A 23,618-nucleotide genomic window follows, 5' to 3' on the forward strand; every position below is an offset into this window, starting at 1 on the left:
CTGTGAAGCAACAATGCTAACCGCTGTTCAGGGTTTGTATCACTGTCGGGGTATGTTTTATTTCAGGGAATTTATTGAATTAAAGAGTCTTTATTCATTTCAGGCAGCGTACAAGTTGGATGTCTAAAATCCGTGAAAATCCAACACGGTCTCAGTCCTGAGAGTGCTGAATTTTGGTTATCAGGCCTGCAGAGCAGCAGTCAGAAGTTTAAAAATCCTTCTAGACTTGTACAGGTTTAAGCCTGTATCCTTCCTAAAGCCACATTACATCATCCCTTTGACTTTCAAGTACTAAATCCAAAGTACTAATGTTACTAGAGGCATTTAGAGATACACATGGAGATTAAGCATATACACACTTGATCAGAACCGTACATTTGTATTCCATTATAAATGTCTGTGCCATAACATCAGTAGCCTCCTCATTCTGCAATTTTACACATCCCCACCTCCCGACTCCATGCTCCATGGATACATTGGAGCACCATTACTGGTGGGCAAAAGCAGGTTGTAATTATAATAGCAGTTTGATTGTTTACGTATCCGATTTCCCCCATAGTTACCATGCTATGAAAAATTGTGCCATTGGTCCAGAAAAGGCCATTATCTTCCACATCAGGACAGCATGGCGATTCAGTGCCTTGGCCAGCTGGGATGCTCTTCAGCCAGATGTATTTGCTTCTAGTAGCCAGATCAAGACTGGTATTTAATGGATCTATAAAGCTCTTCAGATGAATATTTTACTGACCTGTTGGTTGGCAGCTTTATCTTATAATTCTTAAACCAGAGTTGCTAAAAATGTGTTTCCTTCCATCATTCTGCAAAGCTGTGCACTATGAGAAGCTGCGCTCTATTCAGCTTCAGTTCATTCCGTGTTCAACAATTATTATTGTAGTGTAATTAACATGTTACTACAAAAGAGAAGCTACTGAAAGACTCAATCATTCACCAAAGTTTTTAAACTTAAGTGCATTACAATGCACTAGAACTCTCAATTCAAACCTGTCTGGCTTTGTCCAAAAGGGTAACTAATAAAGGTTCTGAAACCTCAATAGATAAGCATGCAATGATGCAGTCAGGATAGTGTGTTGGTTGGCCAAAATATCATTAAAAAATAGAATGAAAGCTTCCACGTGAAGCTACACGTACAAAATTCTATCTCAATCTCTGAGATCTCTCTGAGAAGACACCAACCATAATCTTGTCGCTTCCTCCGAAGACAAGCAAGGGAAAAATCAGAGGACATAAACCACAGTTTTCATACAACTCCTGCTTTGACAGGGACCTGGAAGCAGATTTCCAAATTGGTCTTTTGATTGGGTAATAGGATAATCTACTGCAGAAACTACAGAAGAGAAGAAAATATTTTGCTGGGAGAAAAAGTTATGGATGAAATATTAAATGAAGACATGAGTCAATAATAGCTAAGGAATGCATATGGGTCACTCAAATTTACCAATTCTTCAAGAACATAGAAACAATGCTTTGCTAGGCTGAAAGAAAAGAGAATGTTGGAAATACAGAGATCAGGAAGCACCCGTCAAGAGAGAAACACAATCAATGTTTCAGGTCTATGACTTTTCATCCGAGCTGATCGGTTCTGACAAAAAGGTTAAGGATTTAAAATGTTACACTGCTTTTCTCTCCACAGATGTTGCTTCACTTGAGGAGTATTTCCAGCATTTTCTACTATTTCAGATTTCCAGCATCCGTGGTGTTTTGCTTTTGTTCCAGCTAGACTGTTTTTTGCAGGGGAAAATAAAGATAACGGGCAAATAAACTGAATGTTGAAAATTGCTATGATACATACACGATTTGTAAAAAACTGAAGTGGAAATCAGAGTCTTTTCTGGTTTTACAGCGTTGTAATTATGATCAATCGTCCAAGTCCTTGCAACATCGCTCGATACAGTTTCCTTTTGTGGTGGCATAGGGCTCTTATGGACCAATACTACCAATTTTCTGGTTGAAATTTCTCTCGCATTTATTTCTTCAATTTTTTGAGGACCTGTTGCTAGAGGTTTCAAATTCACCTGAAACAATATTTTAAACACAAGAACATAACAGTAAGATCACAAACTCTACTCACACAATTATTCATTCAACATGACTTTTGTGTATTCATTTAAAATATTCAATTTGTGCAAAATAAATATTTTTTGAAATATTAATTTAGAGTATCCAATTATTTTTTTCCAATTAAGGGGCAATTTAGCATGGCCAATTCTCCTACCTTGCACATCTTTTTGGATTGTGGGGGTGAGACCCACGCAGACACTGGAAGAATGTGCAAACTCCACATGGACAGTAACCCAGGGCCGGGATTGAACCGGGGACCTCGGCGGTGTGATGCAGCAGTGCTAACCATTGCGCCATCGTGCTGCCCGTGCAAAATAAAATATAATCAAGAACATGGAGGTATCAAGCTTTAACAGACTACCTATACTTCAATTAAATATAATGTAGAAAGTAGAACATAGTATTTAGGAGCAGAAATAGGCCCTTTGAGCCTGCTCCGTCATTCAATCAGATCATGGCTGATCTCTTCCTGGTCTCAAATCCACTTCCCTGCCTGTTCCCTATATCCCTTTAGCCCATTTTTTAAAAATCTTAAATATATATAGAGAACATAGAACAGCACAGGCCCTTCGGACCATGATGCTGTGCTGACCATTTATCCTAATCTAACATCAAACCAATCTACAGCCCTTCAACTTACTGCTGTCCATGCGCTTGTTCTAGAGTCGCTTAAATGACCCTAATGACTCTGACTCCACCACCTCCGCTGGCAGTGCATTCTACGCACCCACCACTTTCTGTGTAAAGAACCTATCTCTTGACATTTCCCCTATACCTTCCTCCAATCACCTTAAAATTATGTCCCCTTGTGACAGCCATTTCCACCCTGGGGAAAAGTGTCTGGCTAGGGTTACGGCTTGGGTCACTGTCTGTGTGGAGTCTGCACATGCTCCCCGTGTGTGTGTGGGTTTCCTCCGGGTGCTCCAGTTTCCTCCCACAGTCCAAAGTGTGCAGGTTAGGTGGATTGGCCATGATAAATTGCCCTTAGTGTCCAAAATTGCCCTTAGTGTTGGGTGGGGTTACTGGGTTATGGGGATAGGATGGAGGTGTTGACCTTGGGTAGGGTGCTCTTTCCAAGAGCCAGTGCCGACTCGATGGGCCGAATGGCCTCCTTCTGCACTGTAAATTCTATGATAATCTAGGACAAAGGTTCGGCACAACATCGTGGGCCGAAGGGCCTGTTCTGTGCTGTATTTTTCTATGTTCTATCCATGGCTCTCATCACGTTGTACAGCTCTATCAAGTCACCACTCTTCCTTCTTTGCTCCAGTGAGAAAAATCCTAGCTCCCTCAACCTTTCTTCATAAGACATGCCCTCTATTCCAGGCAGTATCCTGGTAAATCTCTTCTGCACCCTCTCCAAAGCATCCACATCTTTCCTATAATGAGGCGACCAATACTGAACACAATATTCCAAATGTGGTCCAACCAGAGTTTTATAAAGCTGCAGCAAAACCTCGTGGCTCTTAAACTCAATTCCCCTGTTAATGAAAGCCAATACACCATACGCCATCTTAACAACCCTATCAACCTGGGTGGCAACTTTGAGGGATCTATGTGCATGGACCCCAAGATCCCTGTTCCTCCACACTTCCAAGAATCCTGCCTTTAACCCTGTATTCAGCATTCAAATTCGACCTTCCAAAATGAATCACTTCACATTTATCAAGGTTGAACTCCATCTGCCACTTCTCAGCCCAGATCTGCATCCTGTCAATGTCCTGTTGTAACCTGCAACAGCCCTCAACACCATCTACAACTCCACCAACCTTTGTGTCATCAGCAAACTTACTAACCCATCCTTCCACTTCCTCATCCAAGTCATTTATAAAAACCACAAAGAGCTGAGGTCCCAGAACAGATCCCTGTGGGACACCACTGGTCACTGACCTCCGGGCGGAATATTTTTCATCCACTACCACTCGCTGTCTTCTTTTGGCCAGCCAATTCTGTATCCAGACAGCCAAATTTCACTGTATACCATGCCCCCTAACATTCTGAATGAGCCTACCATGGGGAACCTTATCAAATGTCTTACTGAAATCCATAGGCACCACATCCACTGCCCGACCTTCATCAATGTGTCTCATCACATATCTCCTCCTTGAAATCATTTAATTATTCAGACTCTACCGCACTATGGTACAGCGAGATCCACAAATTCACCACCCTCTGTGAGTAGTTCCTCCTCATCTCAGTTTTAAATCTACCACCTCCCAACATATATCTGTGACCCCTCGTTCTACATTGCCCCACAAGGGGGAATAATTGGTCTACGTTCTGAAGCGACACCATGCCACAGCACAGTGGGTTGGCAAGTAGTTAGCACTGCTGCCTCACAGTGCCAGGGGCCCCGGTTCAATTCAGACATTGGATGACTGTGTGGAGTTTGCGCATTCTTCCAGTGTCTGCGTGGGTTTCCTCTGGGTGCTCTAGTTTTGTTCCAGTCTAAAGATGTGCAGATTAGGTGGATTGGCCGTGCTAATTTGCCCCTTAAGTGTCCAAAAAGGTTAGATGAGGTTATAGGGATAAGATGGGTGGGGTGCTCCTTAGGGTCAATGCAGACTTGATGGGCCGAATGACCTCCTTCTGTAGGGATTCTATGATATATCTGACCAATCCCATAATTTTGCCAAATATCATTACAGCATACAATAGTTACAGTAGGTGAATCAATGTTAACACAACTTGCCTGCTTTAGACAGTGGACGTTAAAAGTATTGGGTAGGCAGGAAGAAGCCATGCAGCAAACAGTATCTTATCCAGGTCTCAGGTCTATGTCGATACTCCTGACTACGTTACTGCTGCTTAGGGGCATTAAACATCTATTTCAAGGAAGCTACAGCATGAATTAGGCTGCACCAAAATGACTGAAATGGCACCGCAAAAAAGGAAAGTGGCAAGACAAAGTTTTCTAATGAGTTTCAATATGATTCAAGTACCATTTCTCCACATGGCTCCAATGGAAGTGACAAGCATTAAGCATGGCTTGCTCAAGGGGAGGCAATTGCGTGGTGGTATTGTCACTGGACTAGTAAACCAGAGACCCAGCTCTGGGGACCCAGGTTCAAATCCCGGAATTAAGAGTCTAATGATGCCCATGAAATCATCGTCGATTGTCGTAAAACCCCATCTGGCTCACAGAAAATCTGCCATCCTTACCTGGTCTGGCCTACATGTGGTAGTTCAGAGTCAACATCAGCAATTAGGGGTGGGCAATAAATGCTGCAGAGCCTGCAATGCCCACGTCCCATGAACGAGTAAAAAAAGATACAGACAATCAAATGTCCCCTCAAAGATCACTTGTTGCAAGTGAATTGTTCAAGGCTCGCTTCAGTGGGCAACCTAGCTCAGCCCTGAAGGCAATCCCTGGAACCTCCAACCTCGTTTTCTTGTAAATATTCTTCTCTCTCCTTTTAGTTGTTAAATACCATCATTACATCTCTTCCCATTTCATTCCTCCAAGTGTTTTGACATTATAGCCACTGAGCAGGAGTTTGTTGCCCAATCTCTGGAAACGCCCCAGAGATACAAGTAAAGCACCAAGACTGTGGATATCGTGCATATCTGGACTGCACATCTGCGCTCTGGATATAGGCTCCGCCGGGTATTGTAGAAAAGGTTGGCTCATTACATTTTAAAGACCAACATAATGTTTAATCATGTTTGCCAAGTAAGTTTAAAGCAATATTGGTGCCATCCAGGTTTAACACTGCCAACCTATTTTATATAAGCTTTGGCATAGAGCAGGTAAAAGCTCAAGCCTGTGGTGTTGATCCATTTTCTCATCTTACAACTGACAGGGCCACAGAAGATGTTTTACTTGAAATGTATTTTCAGAATTGTTTCACTTGTGGCTGCCTTTTTTCCTTTCTCTATTCTTGATTATTTCTATAATGTATGTGGACCTCTTCTATGGCTCTCCCCATTCTTCCTTTTTAACGTTGTTTTGTTCTTTGTACAGCTTTGTGTCACTGAAAATATTTTATTTAATGCAATAGCTGTTAAGCAGTTTGAAAGTCAATTAGTCTATGTACTCTGATTCTCCCTGCAAAAGCCCATCAGAGGGGCTACACCGGAAATATAACTCATCAGCTCTCTCTATGGATGCTGACTGATCTGGTATGTACGTCCAGCATTTCCAGTTTAATTTATTAACTTAATCACGTTATTTTCCCAGTAGACCCCTACATGGTAGGCCATATAAATACACTTGCGCATTCAACATTTGCATACACCAAAATAGTTGATTGTAGAATTGATTGCCTTCTCCGCAGAATCTGTCATTTCAATACAGAAGCACTATGTGCACATTATGAAGACAAAAGGTGGATTTTCAAGCCATGTGGCAAGTTAATGAAAAATGTGTTATTTTAAAAGTTAAGGCCAGTGCTTGCCCATCCACGTGTACAACTAATTTAGATTGCAGCATGGAACAAAGCATTTATATAGAAATCGGTTCCAGCTAGGATTGGCAGGTCAGCTCCCTATGCAAAGAACATTTTAAAGCAAACCTGGTTTTAAACATTAATTTGTCCCCCTTTGTGCCCAGATGCTTGACCTACAATATTTAAGTGAAAATAAGTCTCTGAAGGAGTTATTAAGTGCACATGAAAGCAATTTGATATGAGGAATACTACTTTTGTTTCAAGAGTAAAATTGTAAGAATAAAAAAAGAAAGGTACAGCACAGAAAGATGCCCTTCGGCCCGCCAAGCCTGCGCTGACCATGCTGTCCATCGAACCCAAATCCTTCTACACTTCTTGGGTCCGTATCCCTCTATTCCCATCCTATTAATGCATTTGTCAAGATGCCCCTTAAAGTCACTATCGTAGCTGCTCCCGCCACCTCCTCTGGCAGCAAGTTCCAGGCACCCACTACCCTCTGTGTAAAAAAACCTTTCCTCACATATCTCCTCTTACCACAAACCGATGTTCCCTAGTAATTGACTCTTCCACCCTGGGGAAAAAAAACTGTCACAAGAATTGAAGATGTATAAAAAGGAAAAGTTATGGAAATTGAATTCCCCCAGAAAGTGTTAAATACAAATCACAGAGTTCACAGAAAAAGATGTAATAAACTCCAAGTTATGTTAAAAACTTCTTAGAACTTAAAAAAAATCTAATGAAGCATATCAGCAAGTTCTTCTCATACACTTAAGAGGTGTATTATCTCAACGTTTTCACCTTATTTAAATTTTAGTACTTTTATTACCAAATTCTAAAAACAATTGAATCATTGATTTTTTTTCCTGGTGTATGTTGTGCATTAGACAATTCCAAAAAATGGCTACCAACATTTGACTGCACAAGCGCTCCTAAGTTTTATTTATAATTTAACAGAACTACCTTAGCTTATTTGTTTGGGCTCAGATTTTACTGGGTTACAGCAACACTCTGTTCAAATACTATACTTTTTGAAAATAAATCTGTATTAATACATCTTGTTGGTGCATTTGTGAATATACGTTTTTTATGTTAAACCTATATGGTCTCAGCTGGAGCAGTGTGGACAGATTCTGGGCATCACACTCAAGGAAGGACATAAGGCTTTTGAGTGGGTGCAGAAGATTTACAAGAATGCCTTCCAAGGATGAAGGTTATGCAATTAAGAATGGAGAAGCTGGCATTGTTCTCCAGTGTGATGGTGGCCAAGAGGAAATTTGATAAGTTGAATTTAAAACTCATGGAAAGTTTAACAGAGTAAATAAAGTGAAATGATTTCTACTGGCTATAACGTCAATATTCATTCAGTGGGCACAGATATAAGGTAACTGAAAGTAAAGCCACAGACAACATGACAAAATATTTTCTACACAACTGATTACAATTTTTAAAGCACTGCTTGATAGGGGTTGGATAATGATTCAATAGTAGCCTTCAAAAGGAAATTGGATTAAGTACTTGGAAGGGGGGAACGTTGCAGAGCTACAGGAATTTAATTGTTCATTGAAAGAGGAGGCCAAATGGTCTCCTTCTTGCTGTTTATTCTACAATTTTATGATTCTATATGCACAAATATTGCCCGAATTGCAATTCCGTTTTTCTACGTGATCTCTAAAATCTGATGTTACCGCATATGGCAACGTCTAACATCGTACGGATATTTCAAACAGTAAAGTAAATTATTAATCTCCGTATTTACTGTAGCTATTTTCGAAATAGGTGAAGAAAATATTCCGTTTGTAGATCACAAAATGAATAGCGTTGTTACAGGAGTGCAAAAGGAGGGAAGACCAGTAGCTGTTTATCAGCACAGATTTTATACCAAAACTCAGATCCGTGCTGGGTTTCTAAGGAGGCACTGAGGCCAACATTACATTGGCAAGCATGATCATAATTTTGCACTGGTCTTTTACTCCATACTTGAAAGGTGAAGTAAACACAGGACCTTGAACCAACAAAATCCAAATGCCTGTACATAAGTAATTAATTTTTTGCTGCGAAATCCATTCTGCAACACACAATGGGTGGGATCCTACTCACCTATTCCCTCAAAAAACATTTTCCGCAATATAATTCAATCTTAATCAATTAATTATTTCCCAAATGCTCCTTACGGCCAATACTTTTATTCATATATTATAGAACAATAATTTCTTCACATCAATAATTTCTCTTTACCTCTGTAAAGGACTTGGATGAAGTCACCTTCTCAGTCTTTGATTTTCCTTTTGTCTTTTGTTTCTGATCCTTTGCTTGGCTGAGTGATTTCATAGTGGCTGCAGCATGTTTGAGTATGCAGGCACTGCTGCAGTACACAGAGTCAGTGGAGGCCAGGTTGGCACAGCCAGGCCCAATACACTTTGGCACTGGAGGAATTTCCATTGCCTAATAAAAAAAAAGTCACCGATGGTTATCAATAGTATATGTGCGCAGTACTGCATAATTCAACACATACAGTTATGTAGTTCTATAAAGATTGTGTCTTCAGGAAGAATTCGAAAAGCAGCTCACCCATTGAAGGGGGATTTTATGCAGCCTGCAAGTGCAGGAAACATAATGTGCTGGGTGACTGAATTAGGTGGGAGCTGAAATTTCAATCTCCCAATAACAAGTTGATATGCAGAGTTTAAGTCAAGTGGCGTGTTTGTGGCATCTGGTGGGTTCCCACTTGTAATGAATATTCAATGTTAAACTTTTTTTTAAAATTGCATCCCACCTTCAAGATAAACAAAGTCAGTGGTGTTTGAGTTTTGTGGCAATCGATTAACAGTTAGTCAAGGTAAGAAAATAAAGGGCCCAAAAGGCAGTGTCAGTGCTTTCCATGTGTGGGTCCATCACAGGTGAAGGCTGGTAGAGTCCTTACAGGGTTCTGAGTTCACCAACATTTCAATTATCCCTGCCGAGTTATCTTGGACAATGTTCTTTACAATGCATAAAAGGTTGGTTGAGCCTGCAAGTTCAGCCAGGTCCCAGAGTGGAGAGTACAATACTGGGCAGAAACATGAACGTTCAATAAAGAGAGAATGCAAAAACACACTATTTCTTCCACAATAAAGGAAATGTCCCTAACTTTCCTGTAGCCACCAATGCGCGAGACCTGCCTGTACACCGTTCTCTTAGTAAGTCTTATGTTAGTGGCGATGGAATGGGTCAGGCAAGTAAAGGCCATGAGGAGCCTCCCAGGTTGTCCAGGAGGTTCTGTTATAGCCTGCCTTTACCTGCAATGAGGAAGGATTCATTAATAATCTCGGTCTGTGAGGTACTTTAGGGAACAGTGCCCAAACATGACAGAGGCGTCAGTTGGCTGAGAGATTGGGAAAAATAATTAACAGGCAATGGATAGGCAATGATTAATATTTAAGAAATAAAATGTATGTATTGAACAATTACACATTCCTTTCTGCTGCAAAACACATCAGGAACAACAGTTCAACCATGGCAAACAAAAGAAATTAAGTATAGTATTAGATCCAAATAGGAGTCATATAAAGTTGCTGGAAAAAGTGGCACATCGGAGGATTGGGAGAAGCTCAGTATCCAACAAAGGAGGATAAAGAGATAAAGAGAGGGAAATAGAGCGCAAGAGTAAACTTGCAAGTAACAAAAAAAGCAGACTGTAATAGATTCAATAAATAGATAAAAAGAAAAATATTAATGAAGACAAATGCAGATCTTACAATCCGAAATGGGAACATTTATAATGGAAAACAAGGAAATGGCAAAGCAATTAAAACAACTGGTATAGTTCTGTCTTCACGGAGGAATACACAAATAACTTCCCAGAAATGCTAAGGAATCAACGGTTTAGTGAGAAGCAAGAACTGAAGGAAATTAGTATTATCAGAAAAATAGTGTTAAAGAATTTCATGGGACTGAAAGCTGATAAATCCCCAAATATACAACCCAGGGTACTAATAGAGCTGGCCATGGAATTAGTGGATGCATCGGTTATTCAAAGTTCAGTAGATTCTGGAATAGTCCCGGCAAATTGGAGGGTGGAATATGTAACCCCACTATTTAAAAAAGGAGGGAGGGAGAAAACAGGGAATTACAGATTGGTTAGCTTATCAGCAGCCAGGAAATGCTAACATCTAATATAAAGAATCAGATAACAGGGCACTTAAAAAATATGAACTGAAAAGACAAAGGCAACATGGGTTTATGAAATGGAATTAATGAGCGAGAAACCTGCAATACATTACTGAGGACGCGAGTAGTGAATTTAAAAAAAAAAAGAAATTTAGAATACCCAATTATTTTTTTTCCCCCATTAAGGGTAATTTAGTGTGGCCAATCCACCTACCCTGCACATGTGTGTGGTGTGGGGGTGAAACCTATGCAGACACGGGAAGAATGTGCAAACTCCACATGGTCAGTGACCCTCGGGTTGGGATTCAGCGCCATAGTCCTAGTGCTAACCACTGCGCCACCTGAAGTAGTGAAATAGATGAGTGAACCAGTGCATGTGGTGTATTTGGAGTTGCAGAAAGTTTTTGGTAAAGTCCCAAATAAGAGGTTAATGTGCAAAATTAAAGCACATGGAATTGGGATAATATATTGGCATGGATTGAGAATAGTTAGCAAACAGGAAACAGTACAATAAATGTAATTTTTTTGGAGTGGCAGATGGTGAATAATAGGGTCCCAAAGGAATCACTACTTAGGCCCTAGCTATTCACAATATATATCAATGATTTGGACGAGGGAGTCAACGTTAATGTTTCCAAGTTTGCAGGCGACACAAAACTTGATGGGAATGTGAGTTGTGAGGAGGTTGAGAAGCTTCAAGGCGATTTAGACCATTGAGCAGGCAAATACATGGCAAAGTGCAAAGTCATCCACTTTTGTAGTAAAACCAGGATGGTGGAGCATTATTTAAAAAGTGATAGATGGGAGAATATTGATATACAAAGGGACTTGCGTGCCCGAGTACACCAGTCACTGAAAGTAAGCATGCAGGTGTAGCAAGCAGTTAGGAAGGTAAAAGGTATGTCGGCCTTCAATGAAAGAGGGCAAGAGTACAGGAATAAGAATGTCTTATTGCCGCTGTACAGGGGGCCTTGGTGAGACCACACTTTAAGTATTGTGTGCAGTTTTGGTCTCCTTGCACAAGAAAGGATATACTTGCCATAGAGGGAGTGCAGTGAAGGTTCACCAGAATTATTCCTGGGATGGTAGGATTGTTGTACGAGGAGTGTTTGGATTAACTAGGCCTGCATTCACTGAAGTTTAGAAGGATGAGAGAGGATCGAATTGAATCATATTTCGACAGTGCTGGACAGACTGGATGCAGCAATGTTATTTCTTACGGCTGAGGGGGGGGGGATAGAACAAGGAGTCACAATCTCAGTATATGTGTAGGACATTTAGGAAAGAGATGAGGAGAAAATCTGGTGGCACAGTATCACAGTGGGTAGCACTGTAGCTTCACAGCTCCAGGGTCAAAGGTTCGATCCCCGCTTGAATCACTGTGTGTGTGTGTGTGTGGAGTCTGCACGTTCTCCCTGGGTCTGCATTGGTTTCCTCTGGGTGCTCCGGTTTCCTCCCACAAGTCCTGAAAGATGTGCTGTTAGGTAATTTGGACATTCTGAATTCTCCATGTTCCCGAACAGGCGCCGGAATGTGGAGACTAGGGGCTTTTCACAGTAACTTCATTGCAGTGTTAATATAAGCCTATTTGTGACAATAAAGACTATTATAAAATCCTTCAGAGGATGGTGAACCTCTACCACAGAAGGCTATGGAGGCCAAGCCGCTAAATATATTTAAGACCGAAATAGATTTCTAGACTTTAAAAGTGTCAACGGGTATGGGGAGGGCACAGGGGTATGGCACTGAGATAGAGGGCCAGCCATGATCAGACTGAATGGTTCAGCGGGGGGGGGGGGGGGGGGGGGGGGGGAGAGAGAATGACCAACTCCTGCTTCTATTTTCTATGTTTCAATGATGCATTAGCAGTTGATGGCAGGATAGCTTTCACGACGGAGTACCTTCTCCGTCACATGATCGTGCGTGGCCCCCGTGCATGCCAGCAGCTCTTTAAATTTTAACTGGAATTGGGTTGGAACCAGCAAAAGGCAAAGAGAGGTGACACCCACTTGCTGTTTTGGCCTCGAGAATGGCGTTCCACTGTTAACATTCAGCCCATTTGAGAGTACGGTTTGATAATGAGATACATTTTATAATAAAATGAATTCATCACTTCCATGCTCACAAACAATGGACGCATACTCCAATGACTTAATCAAGATTCAAAAAGTCAAAGTGCCACAGTTATATAATGCTCATAAGTATCTTGATATAATAGAGACTGACTTGGGTTTTGTCCACTATTAACTGGATTCTTTAAATTGAATAATCACTGGATTTTGTGCCAGCCTCCAATTTATTTCTACAGAAAAAACGTTTGAGATTTTCTTTAAAATTAAAAGATCAGAGTCAAGTCTTGAAATATCATTGGCATTAGATGTCAATATAACAGAGGGAAGGAAGAAAATCAGTGCAAGTTCTTGTTCCTAATAAGTTCTCTGTTCAATGACTTCTGCTAGAAAGCAGTCATATTGGATGAGGGCAGAATAAAGGAAGAATGGATACTTGGGCATGGCATTGGCAGGCAGCCAAACATTTGTGGAGCTATTTCCTGGCAGTAATCAGTCCTCTGGGTGAAATGAAAGCAAGGGGGTGAAAACGGTCAAATGAAAAGTCTTTTGATTCCAGAGAAGCTAAAAGTAATAAGGAGCAGTGCATTTGTGAGCAAAGCTATTTTACACAATTGTATTATTCAGTAATTTAAGTTTAGTATCGGGGCGGCACGGTGGCGCAGTGGGTAGCGCTGATGCCTCACGGTGCTGTGGATCCGGGTTCAATCCCGGCCCCCTGTCCGTGTAGTGTTTGCAAATTCTCCCCGTGTCCGCGTGGGTCTCACTCCCATTACCCAAAAAAGAGGTGCAGGGTAGGTGAATTGGCCACACTAAATTGCCCCTTAATTAGAAAAAAAAATTGGGTACTCTAAATTTAACTTTAAACGGTTTAGTATCAAACTCTGAGTCAGTTACGGTTCACATCACACATCATACCTACTCCTAGTCAATTGTTACAATTGAGGTTTAAAATATTATATTTTGGGGCTATAGCTTTAAATTTAAGATAAATTTAAGGAGGTCATGTTACCTATTCTGAAGTATGCTTAACTTAACTGGGTGGTTTGATTGTTAGAAATCAAAGGAAGGCTAGATTGTTTTACTGAGAACAAGGTATTTATGTTTAGAAAATTGCAGCAGACTCTTGGTTTACCATGAGTAGAATCTGGATCTCCCAAAGTCCCTGAATGGAGCTGTTGGCATGGGGTTGTAAACAGTTGTGCTGTAAACAGTCCATTTACTTCTCAAATGAAAGGGAATTGGGGTCAAGTATAGTAGATTCTCACCTCTACCTCGGTTCAAGGCCAATGAGTTTCACATTGCCATGGGGAAAAGGGCAAGGTAAGCTATTTTTGAGATCAGGTTACAGACTTCTTCACAAACCAATGAATATCTCAAACAGACAGCAGAAATTGTGTGCTGAGCAGACAGAAAAGGCTACTTGACTTTGCGAGTTACCGTAGTCAGCTGTGGGAGGAAGACAATCACTAGTTGCAGATGCCTCCTTCTACTGATTCCAGGAGATTCCGGGGAAAACGGGAATCATTTGAACGGGTTTACTGCTGGTAAACTCTCCAAAAACTGAGCAAAGCGCCTAGAGATGGTCACTAGAAGTACTACTCAGTGAAACAGGAATATGAGAACCCGTGGAAAGCTGGGAGCAACTGTGGACTGCGATAAAGACGATAATTTCGCTGAGAGTGCAATGTGTGATAAGTATAAGAGAAATGTCCCTCTGTAGTTTAGCAATTTGCATACAAAAGGATAATTTGGTCAAGAGTGTTTTTATACATTACAGTTAAAAGTTTTAAAATAGGAAATCTCATCTCATTTGCTCAACTATCAGCTGCGAGTTCATATTTATTTTAAATGTTACAGGTTTTTACCAGGATTATAACTTATCTACCACAGGAAAGCAAGATGTGCACTTCAATAAAGGTGAAAATATTCTTATGTTATGAAATAATATGCCTGAATAGATTTCAATCCACTTAAAAGCATGTAAACAGTTTCTAAACAGCATACCGGCTTAAATATTTTAATTTTCTTCTTGCCACTTGGATTGACTGCTTTCTCAATCCTGCCTTTTATTCCCTGATCACCGAGTGCGTTTCCATCACGCTTTTCTCCTGTTGAATTGGGATCGCTGCTGCTTGCCGGCACAGATTTGCTTTCCTGTTGACCAGGCCTCATTTCTGTGGTGCCTGAGCCTTTGCTTGGAGAAGGACTACAATCAGGACAGATGTAGTCTTCCCCATTGCGTTCCAGTAAGCGTCCTCTTGCCATTGTAATTCCCACACAGTCGCCATGGAACCATTCTTCACAGCGATCGCAGCAGATCATAAATCTGGCGGAAAACTCACAATCAGCACATTGCACACCCACGTTACTGTACAAATCAAAAATCAGTCTTGGCGTGGATAAAATATCCTCCAATTAAACAAAATGCTTTTTTCAAATGTAGAATATTACTTGTATTCATAATAAAAAGACTTCCAATGTACAATATGGGAAATTCCAATGTACAATGTGGGAAACTATGAGAAGCAGTACTAATATATAATTTTAAAAAACTGACGTGCTTTGAAAGTATGATGCAACAATGCAAATTTCAGGGGAGAAAAACTTTACATGTGAAAAGTCTAGTGAAAAAGTTTGCACCAGTTTCTTTTCAAAGTTAAATCTCTTCACAAAACTAACTGCCAGTTTGGTGGACCTAAGTAATAATTTTCCATATGAAAGTAAAATGGAGGTCTTAATTAGACTAAGTTAAGTGGATTTAGATGGATGGTTTTTATATTCAGCTCATGTGAAAGTCTTTTGCAGCTTTCTTACTGAAAATTAATCATGCAGTAGTTTGATCTTTTATTTTAAAACCAACACTTAAGTATTTATTCAGTTCAAATCAGACATGTTCAGACAATTTTCAGCTGATCACTTTTGCAAGGCACAATGTACAACCAAAAAATCCTGAACAGGCTGCATGTGGCAACATTACAAAGTCTATAATACTGAAAAGCTGGCTTTTCTGAACCAACATAGGCACACTTTAATCCTGCAAAACTGAAAATTAAAAGGACCTTTACACTCTGGAAGTTACTAGTCAGTGAAGCCAGCACTCGGAGCTAATGACAGCTCAAACCTCTGCAGTCTCCTGCATAGACACAGGCTTTTGGCATCATCTGATCCAAAGAGCCCGCAGTAGTTTTAAAATTCCCACTTTTATTTCAAATATTATTCTTAATCTTAACTAGCTAGGTTTCTGTTTGACTAAAATGTGATGCTTACAGAAATTGCATGTTAAATACAATTTTTTTCTGCTCAGTTCTGATCTTATTCTGAGCAGTAGTGAAATTCCTCCAAGAGTGTACAAAGCTACTATTATGCAGTTTCCAGAAGATATGCAGAGTTTAACATTCCCCACTATGTTTCACTAATAAGGAAAATTGCGTCTGTACAGTTTTTAATCTGCCTGATTAATTGTATTGAAGTCATTTAAAAAAATTCTGGAATAGATTTCAAAAGCTTTATACTGAATGTTATGTCTAAATATGAAAGAGAGAAAAACAGGCAGACAGCCACTTGAGACGTATAGCTTGCTGGAGCAATGGTCCATTTTAACTAATCTCCTAGACATTTAAAATAATTTCTTGGTTGCATTCAATTTCTTCCAACGAATATAAACTCTACTCACAAACTCAGAAGCTATCAGTTTGTCTGAAGAATTATGCCTATACTGAAGCTCAGCCTCAACTTTATTGCTACTTCAGCAAAAAAGCATCTGAATTCAGAGCTCTTAGGTAATATCCTGGTGCTTATGGGTCCTGAATGCCTCTCCCAATTCTATCCAATGTGTCCATCTCTGACCTACTCCCAGGTACCCAGGCAGAAACAACAGTTAGGGAGAAAATAGCTTCAAGTGAGTTTGAACCTCACCGTTCCTTTTATTCTTTCACAGGATGTGGGCATCACTGGCTGGGCCAGCATTTATTGTTCATTCCTACCTGCCCTCGAGAAGGTGGTGGAGAGCCACCTTCTTTACAGTCCATGTGGTGCAGGTATATCCACAGTGCTGTTGGGAAGGACGTTCCAAGAATTTAACCCAATGACAGTGATATAGTTCCACGTCAGGATAGTATGTGGCTTGTGGGGTCTATGTTAACAGTGCAGTTGGGCAAGAAAGTTTAACACTGGCCATGTTCAATTACCCCACAGCAGTCTATTAAAAAAAAACTGCCACATCTTAAAACATCCTGCTTGGCTCATTTTCCTACATCACAACAGTGACAACATTTCAGAAGTACTTCATTAGCTGTGAATGGAGTTTGAATGTCCTGAAGTCACGAAAGATACCATATAAAGTCTTCCTCTTTAGTGACAGCATGATACCTTTCACAATATTGTGTCCAATGTCAGCGCATATGGAAAATTGAGGAATTGAGCCTCAATTTGAAGGTACATTAGAGACCTGTGAAAATCTTTTGTTTTGAAAATTTACCTAAAAAGCATAGTCCCATGGTCAATTTTAAAACCCCTTTAACTTCCAGGTTAACCGAGGAATATGGGTTTAAACTCTACTTGAATTAACTCAATCTAGGTTAATGCACAAGTACTATCTGATGCACAACATTTCAGCAGAGATGTTAAAATGAGGCCCTGTCTATCCCCTCAGGTTTATATTAAGAAATTCTGTAACACTATTCTAAGTTATCCCAGTGCCCTGCCCAACATTTATCCTCGATAATCACCACATACAGATCATCTGGTCATTTATATCACTTCTGCAATTGGGAATATCTTCTCCATCATCTTCCTGTGTATTTTGGGCTTCATAAGTTGCATAACATCGATAAACTCATTGCATCAAATGACAGCACTTTTGAAGCAGCAATGTATTAATAAATTAGGTATAAACTAGTCTGCTGCTTCAATGTTCATTTTTGCCTTATATTTTGTTGTCATGCTTATATATGCAGCTTCCCGAATCTGGGCACCTACCTGTTGTTATGTGGTTGCCTACATATACAGTACAATTTATCTGGGTCATTGTATTCATTGTCTGACTGGTTGACTGAACTTTCATCATCGTCTGTCTCTGACTTAACTTCAGATTGTGATATGGATTCTTTCTCCTTCAGAGCAGTACCACTTTTAGTACCTTTCTTTACCGGAATGACTATTTTCTTCTTCATTTTTACAGTAACTAGGGACTTTGATTCTTTTCTGGATTGATTTTCTTCAGTGCATGTTTCTTGCACCGTGTGTACACTCTGTGGTGAATCAGGCTGTTCTTGACCACGCCGTTTTCTCAACTGATTCTGTAGCTCCTTCAGTGTAAGTTCATCACTGTCACTGTTGGTGCTGCTGTCTTCATCAGAGTTAACCACTTCATTTCTTGCTTCAAATATATGAACAGAACCTGGGCCTGTGGCCATGTCTAGAGATTCAGCACCTTTTTCATCTACATCCACACTGCCATCAGACCCTGTCCCTGCCTCAGAAGTTGCATTGAATCCACATTCACCACCATCATCAAGGCCGGTCATTCGACGATAGCGCTTCTGAGCTGCTGAAATAAATTCCTGAACTCTGACAGATCGTTGAGTCTGTCGTCTGCTCCTTCGCAATAAGGGGGTTAACTGGTCAGAGTTCTCACTTAGTGCAGTGTCAGAGTTCTCTGCATCCATTGCATTCTCGCGTTTTGCGATTGTTGTTTGTCGGAATCCCCATGTCTTTTTAAATTCTTTACTGCTTGGGTGAATGATTCTTGCAGACTGATCTTTGTTTTCATCCACCTTACTCTCCACCACAGCTACTGTAAAGATGCAAATAATACAGGAGGCAATCACATTGTAGTTAACCAAATTTGACTTTACCATCCAAAACATATATTCAAACCATCCTTCAAAAGAGAAATGGATCATTTAATTCTATCAGGACAAGTAATATAATAATAATAATCTTTGTCAGTATCACAAGTAGGCTTACATTAACACTGCAATGAAGTTATTGTGAAAATCCCCTAGTCGCCACACTCTGGCGCCTGTTTGGGCAAACGGAGGGAGAATTCAGTATGTCCAATTCACCTAACAAGCATGTCTTTCGGGAGAATCTGTAGACGCCTCGGGTTGAATAGTGTTGAATAAGAGTTGATGAATGCTGGAATTTTGTTGCATTACCTTTAAGGATGAATCTGTGATTGCTGAAGGACAAGAGAGTGGAGCAGTGAACGCAAATGCTTTGTAAAAAGATACAACTGGAGGAAGTTTTCCTTTGAAAATTCACTCTGAATTGCAAGCATGACTGCAAAAAACATTTATTTCCCAATCCCTTGTTGTCTGGATGACTGAGCGGCTTGATAGTCTCTTTCAGAGGGAAGAGTCAACAACACTGATGTGTGAGATGGGAGTCATAGATAGGTTGGACTGGTAAGGACATCAGGTTTCTTTCTCTCAAGGATATTAATGAACCAGTTAAGGTTTTTCCCCCAACAACTCAACAGTTTCTTCATCATTTTCAGGAAGATAAGTCCCACCTCTATATTACTAGTCCATGCAAACAACTGTTATAATGAGTGTCTCCAACTGAGATTATTCAAGAACAAGATCTCAGAACTCAAGGTGGAATTGGGAGACAATCTACCGCATCGTGGCAGGGAGAAAGATTTTTGGAGCAATAACTTCCTTGCTGAAAGACAGTGGTGGAAGTGATAGACTAAGGAGTGGTAATTATTTACATCAGGGAAAGCAAAAAAGGAACAGATTAAAGCAGAAACGCCCAAAGCACATTAATCTCCCCAGAAAGTCTGAACCACTGGTTCACTGTATAAAAGAATAAGGACTCTTGAGTGGGAACATGATTAAATGGCACCAAACACATTAGTTGAATCCGGGTAATGGGACAAGGTGTTTCGAAATTTAATTAGATTTGCTAATTGGGGGTGGGGCATTTTATCTATTCCAGTACCAGCTGAGTGCCCTAAGTATCTAGTTGCTTCCCATGTGATGAGGATGGGTATATAGCATTCTGAATAGACTGAAGATTAAGGAGGGATAGCAGCCAAATATCTTAGCCCTATGATCATGATCATGATCAACAAGAAAGCAAAGTCTTGCAAAAGGAGTTCTTAGGAGTAGGACTTCAAGGTTTATTTCCATTGCATTGTTCAGACATGAGCCAAAATAGACAACACGAAGATTAGAACATTTATCATACAGCGAAAAGGTGCCGTCACGAACAGGATTTTTATTTTATTAGTCGCGCCAGAGAAATGAAAAGCTATGTGACAAAGTTTGAAGCGAATAAACCAGCAAACAAGTGATTTTTGATTTGATTAGATTTAATTTATTATTGTCCCATGTATTAGTATACAGGGAAAAGTATTGTTTCTTGCATGCTGTACAAACAATGCACACCATACATAGGGAAGGAAGGAGAGACTGCAGAATATAATGTTACAGTTATAGCAAGGTGTAGAGAAAAGATCAACTTAATACGAGATAGGTAATTGAATTAGAACATGGTTAGAGAGTTTAAAAGAGTTAGAATGAAGTTTTAGAAGCATAGAACGAGAGTAAGAATTAGAGGGTATGCTGGGCACAGCTTTCAAGAAGTCGCCTTGCTCCGGTGTCATCTTGGTCTTGGTGTGTGGTGTGAGGAATCATTTAAATGATGGAAGTCAGCAAGGAAAATAAAATGAGAAAGAACAGAGGCAAAATGAATAATACATTTTTAAAACTTTGCAAAAGTAATGTCTTCCAGACAGATGAGCGCGAAAGGACAACGCCAAACATATCAGCATCGGGGAAAAGACAGAAGCAAAGCAAAATAATCCTGGGAACAAAGCAAAAAACTAAAGTGCATGTACTGAAGTGATCATTGTGGGAAATAAAGTGGGGCAATTAGAAGCAATTATAGATTTTAGATTTAATAGCATTAGCAGAAATATGGCTACAATTTGGGCAGAAATGCAAAATAAACACATCAGGTTAAAATATTTTTAGGTGGGATACAATAGATAAGCAAGAAGTGTCAATGTTGAAGGAGAAAATTTATGCTGTGAAGAGGACTGACAAAATACAAAATTTGAAGTCAATAGGATTACAGACCAAACAAAATAAAGATTGAGAAATTCAACTGCAGACTCCAAAATTATGAAATAGAAATGTGGGAGGAAAACAGGACAGATTTCTATGAAAATAGGTAGGAGTAATGAATTTATTGCTTGAATTTCTCACTCACTAATTGAGAAAGGGAGAAAATTGATAATGTGAACAGGATACCTTCCTGAAGCAGTACATTAGAATATTTAAGAAAATAGGTGTTTTAGATCTAGTCAAGCAAGAATAATGATCAGTTAACTGAATTAAATGTGGGCAAACCTTTTGTGGGGAATGACTATAAAATAGGATTTCGGCAGCAAATAGAAAGGGGAAATATTAGTTCAGTTCAGGTGACGTGGAGTGGAAAGGGAATGGATATACAGAACTATAAATCAGCTTGGATTTTGTTAATTGTAAAGGGGAAACTGCAAAGATGCAGGACAAATATAATTGAAAAAATGACTTCAAGATTTAGACAGTGGCATAATGGGTCATTAACTGGATTAATAATCCAGAGACCTGGACTAAGGGTCTAGACATAAATTCCAATTAAATAAATCTGGAATAGAATCATAGAACAGACTAGTAAGTGGAAGCTGTTAGGCCTGTCATGTCCACGCCAGCTCCCTACAAGAGCTACTTAGCTAGTTTCATTCTTTAGGTGACAAGCGATTCCCTTTTGAAAGCCACGACCGCCTCTATCATATCCGTGTAGTGCATTCCAGGTCCTAACCACTTACTGTATAAAAAGGTTTTCACTCACATCACAGAATAATAGTGCAGAACGAGACCCTTCGGCTCATTGCATCTGCACCGACAGCGATGTGCCTAATAGCCTAATTCTGCTCCTATGTCTGATAGTCTTATGAAAAACACCTGACTTACCTACTAATCCCATTTGCCAGCACTTGGCCAAGTGCTCATCCAAGTACCTTTTACCACCTTCCCAGGCAATGCATTATAGACCATCACCACCCATTGGGTAAAACTCTTTTTACAAATCTCCTCTACAACCTCCTGCCTCTGAACTTGTGTCCCCTCGTAACTGACACTACTAAAGGGAACAGTTGCTCCCTAACCATCCTTTTCCTGCCCCTCAATCATGTACATCTCGATCAGTTCGCCCCTCAGTCTTCTCTGCTCCAGCAAAAACAACCCAAACCTATCCAACCTCTCTTCATAACTTAAATGTTCCATCCCAGGCAACATCCTGTTGAATCGCCTCTGCAGTGCAATCACATCCTTCCTGTAATGTGACACCCAGAACTGCACATAGTACTCGAGCTGCAAAGTTCTATACAACTCCAACATAACCTCCTTACTTTTGTAATCTATGCCTCAATTGTCCGCCTTTTTCAAACCTATTAACCTGCCCATCTGCCTTCAGAGATCGATGGACAAAGACGCCACGGTCCCTTTGTTCCTCGGAACTCAGTGATTAGCACTGTTGCATCACAGCGCCAGGGACCCGGGTTCAATACCCGGCTTGGGTCACTTCTGTGTGGAGTCTGCAAATTCCCCCCATGTTGCGTGGGTTTCCTCCGGACGCTCCGGTTTCCTCCCACCAGTCCCGAAAGACATGCTGCTAGGTGAATTGGACATTCTGAATTCAGTATACCCAAATTGGCGCCATAGTGTGGTGACTAGGGGATTTTCACAGTAACTTCATTGCAGTGTTGATGTAAGCCTACTTGTGACACTAATAAAGATCATTACTTCCCAGTGTCATGCCATTCATTGAATACTTCCTTGCCATGTTAATACTCCTTCCAGACTCTATCACCTCACACTTTACAGAGTTAAATTCAATCTGCCACTTTTCTGCCGATTTGATCATCCCATCTGTATCTTCCTATAACCCAAGACACTCAACCTCACTGTTAGCCACCCATCCAATCTTTGTCATCTACAAACTTATTGATTCTACCCCCCACATGATCATCTATGTCATTAATATAAAATGATAAATAGGGTACCCATCATTTGTTTTGTTTTTTTTACAATCAGCTTGAATTGTCATTTAATTTACTCTTACACTAATGGGAATAGTTTCTAATTAGTGTCTAGGCTCCTCGCGAACTTGAACGCTGCTATTATAAAACTAGCATCAGTAATCTGGTTGACTCTTAACATCCCTCTGATATGCTCTGGCAAGCTATTCTGGTGTGACAGAATAAAAATACCACAAATAAAATTAAGAGTTTTTTTTTATAAATTTAGAGTACCCAATTCATTTTTCCAATTAAGGGGCAATTTAGAGTGGCCAATCCACCTAGCTTGCACATTTTTGGGTTGTGGGGGCGAAACCCACGCAGACACGGGGAGAATGTGCCAACTCCACACGGACAGTGACCCAGAGCCGGGATCGAACCTGGGACCTCAGCGCCGTGAGGCAGCAGGGCTAACCCACTGTGCCACCGTGCTGCCCTAATAAAATAAGAGTTTAAGAAAAAGATAAGGAAAAGATGGTACATGAGAATAAAATATCAAAATCTTACAAAATAGTGAGGCAATCTTACAACAGTACGGTGTTGTACAAATACATTATTAGTTAAATGTGTAATGGAATCCAAGGGAAAGGTCAGCACGTTAAATAGAAGATCAACATAAAATGGCCGGAATATTTAAGTACTTTGCATCAGTGTTTGCAACACAGGGTATCAACAAGGATCTAATGTCAAATTAGTTAAAAGCTAGATGACAAATAAAATAACACCATCAAATAAGTTAGTTAAGCCATAGGAAGACAGCGTGCCAGAATGCATCCAAGGACCTGGATGTAAATGGAGGAAAAAAATAGGAGGACCTAGAAATGATTTTTCTGGGTTCCACTGATTGCAGACCAGTGCCAG

The 23,618-nt window shown here is 40.2% G+C and overlaps 1 protein-coding gene across 6 annotated transcripts in view; it reads right to left on the minus strand.

The window, feature by feature from the left end:
- LOC119969738 (death-inducer obliterator 1-like) overlaps positions 1-23,618 on the minus strand; it is a 188,794-nt gene that overhangs the window by 76,366 nt on the left and 88,810 nt on the right. For 5 of the 6 annotated variants that reach the window (XM_038803761.1, XM_038803758.1, XM_038803760.1 and 2 more), the window contains 4 exons: positions 17,663-18,479; positions 14,690-15,011; positions 8,703-8,909; positions 1,811-2,033 (listed from right to left, as the gene is read on the minus strand). In XM_038803761.1, the coding sequence (XP_038659689.1) occupies positions 1,811-2,033; positions 8,703-8,909; positions 14,690-15,011; positions 17,663-18,479 (1,569 nt within the window). The remainder of the gene's footprint in view (positions 1-1,810; positions 2,034-8,702; positions 8,910-14,689; positions 15,012-17,662; positions 18,480-23,618) is intronic. The other variant, XM_038803764.1, reaches the window with a different exon arrangement.

The sequence above is a fragment of the Scyliorhinus canicula genome, chromosome 7 (assembly GCF_902713615.1).
Source record: "Scyliorhinus canicula chromosome 7, sScyCan1.1, whole genome shotgun sequence".
NCBI classification, from domain to species: Eukaryota; Metazoa; Chordata; class Chondrichthyes; order Carcharhiniformes; family Scyliorhinidae; genus Scyliorhinus; species Scyliorhinus canicula.